At 42.1% G+C, this 11,450-nt stretch overlaps 1 protein-coding gene across 3 annotated transcripts; it reads right to left on the bottom strand.

Moving 5' to 3' along the window:
- Positions 1 to 4,170, bottom strand: LOC115174834 (nucleotide exchange factor SIL1). 3 transcript variants are annotated; one of them, XM_029733783.1, is made up of 10 exons: positions 3,997 to 4,170; positions 3,328 to 3,441; positions 3,063 to 3,198; positions 2,839 to 2,947; positions 2,608 to 2,716; positions 2,294 to 2,476; positions 1,988 to 2,109; positions 1,782 to 1,878; positions 1,359 to 1,523; positions 1 to 1,255 (listed from the first exon to the last, which is right to left on the bottom strand). In XM_029733783.1, exons 2-10 carry the CDS (start codon positions 3,427 to 3,429, stop codon positions 887 to 889), a joined length of 1,392 nt encoding a protein of 463 aa, XP_029589643.1. In that variant the 5' UTR covers positions 3,430 to 3,441; positions 3,997 to 4,170; the 3' UTR covers positions 1 to 886. The 3 variants fall into 3 exon arrangements, with proteins under 3 accessions (XP_029589643.1, XP_029589624.1, XP_029589633.1); XM_029733764.1 differs by lacking the exon at positions 3,997 to 4,170 and adding an exon at positions 3,764 to 3,844; XM_029733773.1 differs by lacking the exon at positions 3,997 to 4,170 and having other exon boundaries at positions 3,328 to 3,756.
- Between the last annotated feature and the right edge of the window lie 7,280 nt (positions 4,171 to 11,450).

Raw genomic sequence — 11,450 nt, 5'->3', positions numbered from 1 at the left:
TTAGCAGTGCCTTTACCCAATGAATTTATTCTTATCAAATACGTAAACAAAATAAATGTAAATACACAGTAAAGAAATAACTTAGACATCATCAGCTAAGACAGTTCAAATCATTAGAATAAATTGTGCGTATTTGAGAGCTAGACTCAATATTATGCTCAATAATATTTTTTTACCAAATGTTTACCATTTTACATTCAATCATGCCTTTTGGAATTGAAGGTGCCACATTTGAACCTTCCATTTTAAGTGGTTTACAGAACACATCTCTTTTTGACAGGCTCAAACACAAGCAAGTCCTGGTCAAGCATGCAGGCATGTGTGAGGCATAACAATAATTCTCTCTGGATACCTCTCCTGCCAGAATGATCCAATGCAAGGAAGAATATCATTGACTGGACATTGGCTTTCCAAATCTATGGAAAACCTTAGACTAATAAAATGACGATGCATGAGCCTGTACAGTCTCTTCTCTCATGAAAACTAATAGCATATGGAAGTATGGAAATAGCTCAGATTTCGTTACTGCTTACAGCAGGCTCTGACTAGGCACACTAGTCTCACATTAGTGGACAATCCACTAACAAGATAGATGGAGCACACTGAACAAGGAACACAAATGCCATATAAGGAAAAATACTGTCTTTTATCCCAGCTGAATGCATTCCTCAGGGAGGACTGGAGAGCCTTATTTTGAGACACAAGCCAAGGCATGATGCATCACAGATGCAGAACAAAAGGTGTAAGGAAGGCTAAGCAACTTCAAGGCAACCTTGTGATTTGCAAATGTGTGATCCTATCACACAGCCGCAAAACTAGAATGCATTTCTGTAATCTTACATTCTCGTTTTTTTAATTGTCCTTTGATAAGGGTTTTCACCCAGCCCTATACTCGTTTCAGTTTCAGCACCACCATCTCCAACAGAGCCAGGATCTCCCCAAAGTATCCATCCTCGTCACCGAGGACCTGCTCTGTGAGCACCAGCTCCTGGTACTGCTCCTGTAGGGCGCTGAGGGAGGAAGACAGGGCGTAATCCTTTCGATACTGAGTCTGGCAGTGAGGCATCATGGCCAGGATAGTTCTCAGGGCCTTCTCCTTCCAGTCGTGCTCTGGGGAGGCCAACAGTTCAGGTACCAGACTGCACCAGCCTTGCTCTGCCAAAAGTGGCTGGAGGGAGACCTGCGCATACTGCCGCAAACGCTCATTGTGAGAAGCATCTGGGATGGGGTCAAGTCCAGTCTGAGAGATCAGCTCCTAGAATAGAGAATGCCATTTAGTTAATATCAAAGATAAATTTCATTTCACAAGACTAGCCTTGTATTACTGGCAAGGTTTTCATAAAGAGCACCCCCCCCACCTTTTCGTTGATCATGTCATAGAGTATGGTTACAATCCTCACACGGAGAGCCCCACCTCCAGATGCTCGGAAAATATCCCCCAACACTTGCAGCCCACCCAGCTTTAGGAAGTGGCTTTGGGCAAAGGGGCAGTGACGTAGCAAAGAGGCCACAGCAAACAACGCCTGTATACAGACAAACATTAGCCTTAGCTAAGTGCCAGGAAGAGAATGGTGATTTACAAGTGACTGTCAGAGCTAAATTCTGTTCAGATTCTTAAACGTAATTGAAGACAGATGTGATGAAACCTTGCCGCTTTAAATTGAAAGCCATCAAGTGTCTCTGCTAAAGACTGGACTATTAATCCTGCTAGTTATACTGGACTGATTCTAAAATAAAAATGTCTTAATGAGTGGATTTTATAATGTGGGAACAGGACTTGCCCTCTTTTTAACAGACATGGGTCGTGGAGTGGCAAGTAACATTAACAGCCTCTGAAGGGTACCACTTTCAACTGCCTCCACCTGCACCACCGGGTTACTAGAAAGAAGATAGTGAATGATCATGTTACTGACCGCACACACACAAACATCTTTTGGCTGGTATTTAGAAGTTGACAGTTGGAATGGGTTAACGGAGACTGCTATACCTTGATAGAGCTGATCCCAGAACGAAAGAAGCACTCTCTTGAAGTCGATAGTCTGTGCTGTTCAATGCATCAACCACAAGCTTCAACCCTCCTCTAGATGCCAGGTTCTGTGCATTGTCCACCTGACAACACATAACAATAATTATAACTTCATTGCTACAATCATTACTACAATCAAATGAAAGGTTAACAAAAAAACGATGTAAAAGAGGTGTTTGTTTCTCCTCCCCAACTATTAGTGTATACAAAAAATCCCACTTCCCTGAAATGATGTATGCTTGGAGGGGGGGGGGGGGGGGGGCTCACCTTATGAACAAGGTACTCTAAATCATGTAGAGCTTTAACCTTCTCCTCCACAGTGGCATTAGAGCTGTTGAATTGGGACACCAGTCTGCTCATAATCTGGAAGTCTGACTCCATCAGCATGTCTAGCTTGACCATGTCTTTTTTCAGCTCATCCATGGGATGAAACTGGGCCCTGAGAGCCTCCTGAACACATACACACAACGTTTGGGACCAAGACAACAATCAAAGACAGATGGGATCACAGATGCATTAGTCTCTTATCACAGCCGCTCCACTGTGATAAGACACTACAGATCCATCAAATCAGGGCAAACCTTCTCTTCTTTGTCACTGGTTTTGGGATCCACCTCTTCTTTGATATTTTTCAAAGCCTTCAGCTCCTCAGCGTTGACGGATGGGCCCTGTGTGTTCTCCTTCCCCTGTCTGATTCAGAGAGCAAAGTAGTGTGTGTGTGGCTATCTAACGTACATTAGCTACATGGCAACATTTTAAATGGTGTTTCATATGGTTGATATAACAATTTCAATAGGATCCTCAGCTCATACCTTTGTCCATCTATCTGGTATTTGAGAGTCTGGTGTTCCCCAAGTTTGACCTCCCTCTGTCCAGTCTGGAGGTTGAGCCTTACATGAGAGCCCCTTGGGACCCCATGACCTGAACAATGCCAAAATTGTACAGTGAATACCTTTGATTCTGCCATAGACATTCATCTCCAGTACACTACCGTGTACTACAGACATGTGCGTTTCTGCTTTAGCAAAGCAATCACCTGGTTTGAGAGTCTTCCACTTATCTGTTGGATGGAACACATCCAAATCCTCAGAATCTCCCTCTTCCACGTGGGCATCCTCCTCACCCTCCAGGCTGGCCTCGGGGCTCTCCACAACAGTCAGAGCAGAGGGAGACTATAGGGCAAAGGGCATTGTATCTGACTCCTGTAATCAGCTAGGCTACACAAACTGTTTTACATTATATTTATGCAGTAGTATAACAATTAGTATAGGTAAATAGTTATTTAATTCATCATTACTCACTTTTTCGCTGATAACATGGACGAATTGACAACTGAATACTAAGAGCACGAGTGCTACCTTCTGTCTGGTGGATTGACGTCTTCTCCGGCATCCGATCAACATACTGGCTGTAGGCTAGCTAACACAACTCACGTATTAGTGGCAATATTGATATGACACAGCAAAGGGTAACCAATACAATTCATGAGTACTTCGACGCACTGCACTAGTTAAATATTCTACTGCACCATTCCAGGTGTCAGCATGGACGTGTACCGTTGATACGCCCAGAGATACTTTTGAGGAGATGGGAAACTCTATTGGATTCGCATTAATACCCATTGTGCACAATGCATACTGGGACAAGGCAAGTAAATGGGTGCTAGCTCAAAAACCTAACATTAGCATGAATTTCGTGAACAAGAACTACAACATTACAAGATTAGTCGATTCATACCCTGACTTTGAGAAAAGATTGCGTGACGATTGTCTTAACACCCAAGTGACGCAGCATGACAACGTAAACGCGATTGGTCGACAGCCTGCTTGGTGGGGCGTTTACGTTCCTCCATTCATTTTCCAATGGGATTCCCATCTTTCTCTAATATCTCTCATACTTTTCAGCAATTAGACCACTCCCACAATACTTGTCTTCACGACCGGAAGCCAATCATATTTAAAAGCGTGTACCTTGTTTTCAAATTAGATGCAATCGGATTGGCTAATGGAAATTCTCCTGTATGCTCCCTGTGAAGCAATTACATTACATTTCTCATAGGGATTTTTTCCTTTGGGCAAAAGTCCGTCCCCTCTCCTCCGTGACCCGGAAACCGTGGTCGAGGAGTGTTTCAATTCCTTAGTTGGCAAATGAAGACAGTCCTCCCCTCCTCGATAGCCTTCTTATGGCGAGGAAGCACAAGTGTATCCTACCTGGGGACCGGCTCTTTTCTCGCCACTTAGATACAAAGGGATTTTCGTAGCATCTTAGGAGAACATACTCAGTCCCCTAACCTGCTACGTTAATTGTCCTAACCTGCTTAGTAAATTGAGCAAATCTAATTGAGAAAAGGCCATAGGCATCCAATTGATGGTGCGTTCAAGACAAGTGGTGGTGCTTTCAAGACAACTGGGAACAAAAAAAAAAACTAGGTCATGACGTCATGGATCTTCAAGTCGGAAATTCGGAGCTCTTGACAGATGCCAGAGTTTAAGACTTGGAAATCCCAGTTGGATGATCGTTCAAAAAGATTTTTCACAGTCTGAGCTATTTTTTCCCCAGTTGCCTTGAGGGAACTGAAGGCGGAGATTTCCGAGTTGCCAGGCGTTCTGAAGGCAGCATCAATCAAAGTTCCAAAATGGCAGCCATATTAGTCAGGGAGAAATCCAAACCAGTCTTAATTGGAATGAAGGGCAGAAGAGGCATAATCCTGATTTTACTTAGGCAGGAAAATAAAAGTTAGGCATGTGATATCATAAATGGTGTAATATTATTATTGTCAACTTAAAATACTGTCATATAATTATAAATAAAGTTTAAGGGTTTTATACACATTTTCTGTATAAATAGCCTCTAAAATATATGTAAATAGACCATAAATGACAACATTTTTGTTTTCTTGGAAAGTTGTGAGTGATATTATGTCAGTACTTGTTGCATTTACAACTTGTCTAAGTCCTATCATCAACTGATCTTAGCCAGTGTATGTCTGTGGATTGGCTACATTGTTTGAATGGAATGTTAGCATATTAGCAGTTAATTAAAAAACGTTATGAAATCATTCCTCTAAAACTGGCTGGCTAGCTAACAAACATACAGCGCAGATAAATTATTCAAATTCATTATTTTACACAATATCTTATCATAGCACTGGCAAACCATGGTTGACCAACTCCCTGACCAAGATGGCTCAACTTGAACACATGTGAAGATTTAACTCCATTCAAGTATTCTAATTCCTAATTCTATTATATTTCAGGAGTCATTTTTGGTTTCATACATAGACGTTGCATCATAGTATCTGTCCCATTACGGCTTGAGCGCACGGTAAGCGCCATTGATGGCATCTCCATTTTGAACATTGAGAGTGATAGAGATATCATCTTTATACACTGAGTGTACAAAACATTAGGAACACCTTCCTATTATTGAGTTGCACCCCCTTTTGCCCTCAGAGCAGTCTCAATGTGTCAGGGCATGGACTCTACAAGGTGTCGAAAGCGTTCCACAGGGATGCTTCCCACAGTTGTGCCAACTTGGCTGGATGTCCTTTGGGTGGTGGACCATTCTTGATACACAAGGGAAACTGTTGAGCGTAAAAACCCCAGCAGTGTTGCAGTTCTTGACACACTCAAACCGGTGCGCCTGGCACCTACTACCATACCCTGTTCAAAGGCACTTATAAATATTTTGTCTTGCCCATTCAGCCTCTGAATAGCACATACACAATCCATGTCTCAAAGCTTAAAAATCCTTCTTTAACCGGTCTCCTCCACTTCATCTACACTGATTGAAGTGGATTTAACAAGTAATATAAATAAGGTGGCATAGCGTTCACCTGGTCAATCTATGCCATGGAAAGAGCAGGTGTTCCAAATGTTTTTTACATTCAGTGTATTCTGAAAGTATTCAGACCCCTCGACTTTTTCAACATTGTTACGTTACAAACTTATTCTGAAATGTATTAAATTGTTTTTTTCCCCTCATCATCCCACACACAATGCCCCATAATGACAAGTCCTCAAATGGCAGCTTCATTAAATACTACCCACAAAACACCAGTCTCAACGTCAACAGTGAAGAGGCGACTCTGGGATGCTGGCCTTCTAGGCAGAGTCGCAAAGAAAAATGCCGTATCTCAGACTGGCCAATAAAAAGAAAAGATTAAGATGTGCAAAAGAACACAGACACTGGACAGAGGAACTCTGCCTAGAAGGCCAGCATCCCGGAGACACCTCTTCACTGTTGACATTGAGACTGGTCTTTTGTGGGTAGTATTTAATGAAGCTGCCATTTGAGGACTAGTGAGGCGTCCGTTTCTCAAACTAGACATTCTAATGTACTTGTCCTCTTGCTCAGTTGTGCACCGGGGCCTCCCACTCCTTTTTCTATTCTGGTTAGAGACAGTTTGAACTGTTCAGTGAAGGGAGTAGTACACAGTGTTGTACGAGATCTTCAGTTTCTTGGCAATTTCTCACATGGAATAGCATTCATTTCTCAGAACAAGAATAGACTGACGAGTTTCAGAAGAAACTTCTTTATTTCTGGCCATTTTGAGCCTATAGTCTAACCCACAAATGCTGATGCACCAGATACTCAACTGGTCTAAAGAAGGCCAGTTTTATTGCTTCTTTAATCAGAACAACAGTTTTCAGCTGTGCTAACATAATTGCAAAAGGGTTTTCTAATGATCAATTAGCCTTTTAAAATGATAAACTTGGATTAGCTAACACAAAGTGCCATTGGAACACAGGAGTGAGTGATGGTTGCTGATAATGGGCCTCTGTAAGACTATATAGATATCCCATTAAAATCTGCCGTTTACAGCTACAATAGTCATTTCCAACATTAACAATGTCTACACTGTATATCTCATCAATTTGATGTTATTTTAATGGACAAAGAAATAGCTTTTCTTCAAAAACAAGGACATTTCTAAGTGACCCCAAACTTTTGAAAGGTAGTGTATAAAAGAAAACCCATGACGCTACAGGCCAGAGGTGGGACCAAGTCATTGTTTTACAAGTCACAAGTAAGTCTCAAGTCTTAGCACTCAAGTCTCAAGTCAAGACAGGCAAGTCCGAGTCAAGTCTCAAGTCAAGACCGTCAAGTCAGGGGCGGAAATCCCGGGGGGGACGGGGGGGACACGACCCCCCCATCCTGGGAAAAATATGATTTGTCCCCCCCAATTTATCACTGAAACATAACTATGTAATTTAAATAATATTAATAATATGCAATGAAAGCAATTGTGCTGATTATAGACACTTAATAGCGCGTTTTTAAGTTTGAAAAGATTGCGACCCCCCCACCCTTTGCCTCACAATGGTTTGATCCACTGCCAGTTCCTTAGTTGGCAAGGTAACAGAGGGGTCGTATCCACTGTCTGAAAGGCACTCAATGAACGTAACTGACGTGAGGTTAATCCAGTCAATCGCGCACACACACTAGCTGAATATGCAGAGCTAGCGCGCAAATATTAACTATTAAGCTAGCTAGTACCTATTCCATTTATGTGGCCTCGTCAAAGATGGAATCTTTGCTATCGTCAATTTATTCCAAGATCAGCACGCAGATGATGTAAGTTAGTGCTTCAAAGTCCCTGTGATAAGGTTAGCGATAAACTGGAGTCCAAACTGAACAGAACTACACTCTCTTCTACCATTGTCTTAAATATATTTAATGGTCTCGTTGCAAAAGCTAAATTGTCGCAAGGGAACTTTTATTTATTTATTTTATTTCACCTTTATTTAACCCGGGTAGCAAAGATTATAGCAAACACCACTGAAACGGAATTGGTGCTCGCTAGCTTTGCAAATTCAGCTATTGTTGGAAGCCAGCCAATATGAAACAAACTGTTAAAATTACAAAAGGTTGCAGCATATGTTGTGTAAATGGTGAACTCATACAGCTGTCAACTCTTGTCATTTTAATCCGTTTCACATTTGTTAGCTACCTTTTAGATCGAAGCCCAAATGGAATTATAAAAGATAAGATGATAGAAGCCCATCTCCTACTGTAAATAACCTACACACTGTGTGTGTGTGTGTGTGTGTAGCCAGCCAGCCAGGTAGAAAAATGGCAGAAAAATAAAAGACGGACATCAGAGTATTTTTCAGTACACCAAAACGCAAAGTAAGAACCCTAGTAGCCTAATATCTCAAAGACTAGTTGATAAAATGTTCATAAGAAAGAAATGAAATTCTAATGGAAATGTTTCACAATGATGTCATTAGGCAGAGCAGGCAACAGATGGCACACAGACAGCAGAGTTGGGGACAGATATGCAGGGACAGACTGGCAGAGACAGGGAGTCTCAGGTAAGTTTGTTGAGTCTTTGTTTGGCAACATTATGAAAGGTTCTCAATTTTTTTTACTTGTAAAATAGGAACATAATTGGAAAATGCCATGGATACCCCCACTCAACTTAAACGGGTGACTGAACTAAGATTTGTTAAAGGCAATGGTATTGCTGTTGTGATTAGTTGTGTAGTTTTGGGTACTGGTAGTTAGGAGTACGGCAAACAGCTTATTTCTTTGGTTCCTCAATATACATTTACCATATTACAATGTAGGCTATGTGTTACAGCACTACTTTTGGTGTCCCCCTCAGGAATTGCTCTTGAGAAAATGTAATGTAATTGTCCCCTCCAAAGTTGATATCAGATTTTCGCCCCTGCGTCAAGTATCAAGTCAAGTCTCAAGTCCTAAACTTTGAGTTTCGAGTCCTAAACAAGTCATAATGTGCTCTTCACCAAATGTAATATCATATCATATTTTTAACAAGAGTAATAGTTTGTATATTACATTTACGCAAATCATGAATGCTTTTAAAAATATCTATATATTTATTACTTTCCAAATAAACGTTGTATTTCCATGGAAGTACATGGGTAGCCATGAGAAAGACCCCCCAATAGTGATCGACTATTGAGGATCGCTATGGGGCACAATCGGGCGATGTAGGCTTGTACACAATCGCCCACACACACACACACACTCACACTCTCTGTCTCTCTCTCTCTCTCTGTGGTTACAGTAGGCTAACGTATGTCAATGGTTTAAGGAACAGCAGTAACATCAGGCAGGATTTAGGCTACCAACTGCCTAGCCAGTTGTAGCTCAATTCTAGGGGGCAATGATCACGTTCCCACACAGACTGACTGTGTGGAGGCTCATGATTTATCGTTACGTTAGCCTAGATGATAGTAAAGTAATAAAATATATAGCTGTTGGCTATATTAGCCACGACTTACCGTTCTTTGTGCAGCTTCAAATGTCGAACAAAGTTGGAAATTGTCCGTAATTTTCTTCCCGCATGTTTTGCAAGTTGCAATCCATTTTTTGTTGATACAGCGTCGTCTTTATATCTTTCCAAGGGCTCCATCTGAATTCACCCGCCGACGTTTCTCTGCACGCCACGCACAACTTTTTCTCAGCTGGCACAATTTGATTGGCTGCTGTCTGATTCAAACTGTAATCCGTTAAAAGAAGAGTTGATGCGCTGCACACTTTTTTTAATAGCATCATGTTTAATATTTGGGCTTGGGGAGGGTATCAAGTCAGGTCGAGTCATAAGGCTCAAGTCCAAGTCAACTCATTGGTGTTAAAGTCGAGTTGCAAGTCATCATATTTGTGACTCGAATCTGACTCGAGTCCAAGTCATGTGACTCGAGTCCACACCTCTGCTACAAGCTTGGCACACCTGTATTTGGGGCATTTCTCCCATTCTTCTATGCAGATCCTCTCAAGCTCTGTCAGGTTGGTCAGGTTGGACAGCACAGCTATTTTCAGATCTCTCCAGAGATGTTCGATTGGGTTCAAGTCCGGGCTCTGGCTGGGCCACTCAAGGACATTCAGAGACTTGTCCAAAAGCCACTCCTGCATTGTCTTGGCTGTGTGCTTAGGGTTGTTGTCCTGTTGGAAGGTGAACCTTCGCCCCAGTCTGAGGTCCCGAGCGCTCGCTCTGGAGCAGGTTTTCATTAAGGATCTCTCTGTACTTTTCTCCGTTCATCTTTCTCTCGATCTTCATCTTTTCTACCAGTCCCTGCCGCTGAAAAACATCCCCACAGCATGATGCTGCCACCACCATGCTTCCCCGTAGGGATGGTGCCAGGTTTCTTTCAAACGTGACACGTTGCATTCAGGCCAAAGAGTTGAATCTTGTTTTCATCAGACCACAGAATCTTGTTTCTCATGGTCTGAGAGTCCTTTAGGTGCCTTTTGGCAAACTCTAAGCGGGCTGTCATGTGCCTTTTACTAAAGAGTGGCTTCCGTCTGGCCATTCTACCATATAGGACTGATTGGTGGAGTGCTGCAGAGATGGTTGTCCTTCTGGAAGGTTCTCCTATCTCCACAGAGGAACTCTGGCGCTATGTCAGAGTGACCATTTGGTTTTTGGTCACCTCCCTGACCAAGGCCCTTCTCCCCCGATTGCTCAGTTTGGCCGGGCAGCCAGCTCTAGGAAGAGTCTTGGTGGTTCCAAACTTCTTCCATTTAAGAATGACGGAGGCCACTATGTTCTTGGGGACCTTCAATGCTGCAGCCACTTTTTTGGTACCCTTCACCAGATCTGTGCCTCGACCAATCCTGTCTCAGAGCTCCACGGACAATTCCTTCAACCTCATCGCTTGGTTTTTGCTCTGACATGCACGCTGAGACCTTCTATAGACAGGTGTGTGCCTTTCCAAATCACGTCCAATCATTTGAATTTACCACAAGTGGACTCCAATCAAGTTGTAGAAACATCTCAAGGATGATCAATGGAAACAGGATGCACCTGAGCTCAATTTCGAGTCTCATAGCAAAGAGTGAATACTTATGTAAGCAAAAAAACTGTTTTCGCATTTTCATTATGGGTATTGTGTTAAGATTGATGAGGAAAAACATGTACTTAATACATTTTAGAATAAGGCTGTAACGTAACAAAATGTGGAAAAAGTCAAGGGGTCCGAATACTTTCCGAATGCACTATATCTCCCATTATGGCGTCTGTAAGCGCACAGGCAGTGCCCAATGATGTACAGTACCACTCAAAAGTTTGGACACACCTACTCATTCAAGGGTTTTTCTTTATTTTTACAATTTTTCTGCATTGTAGAATAATAGTGAAGACATCAAGACTATGAAATAACACATATGGAATCATGTAGTAACCAAAAAAAGTGTTAAACAAATCTAAATATATTTTAGATTATTCAATGTTGCCACCCTTTGCCTTGATGACATCTTTTCACACTCTTGGCATTCTCTCAACCAGCTTCATGAGGTAGTCACCTTGAATGCTTTTCCAACAGTCTTGAAGGAGTTCCCACATGTGCTGAGCACTTGTTGGCTGCTTTTCCTTCACTCTGCTGTCCAACTTATCCCAAACCATCTCAATTGGGTTGAAGTTGGGTGACTGTGGAGGCCAGGTCATCTGATGCAG

This window comes from Salmo trutta, chromosome 3 (assembly GCF_901001165.1).
Source record: "Salmo trutta chromosome 3, fSalTru1.1, whole genome shotgun sequence".
In the NCBI taxonomy this organism is placed as follows: domain Eukaryota; kingdom Metazoa; phylum Chordata; class Actinopteri; order Salmoniformes; family Salmonidae; genus Salmo; species Salmo trutta.
Note: the sequence above shows the minus strand (reverse complement) of the source record. Positions and strands in the feature narration are given on the sequence as shown.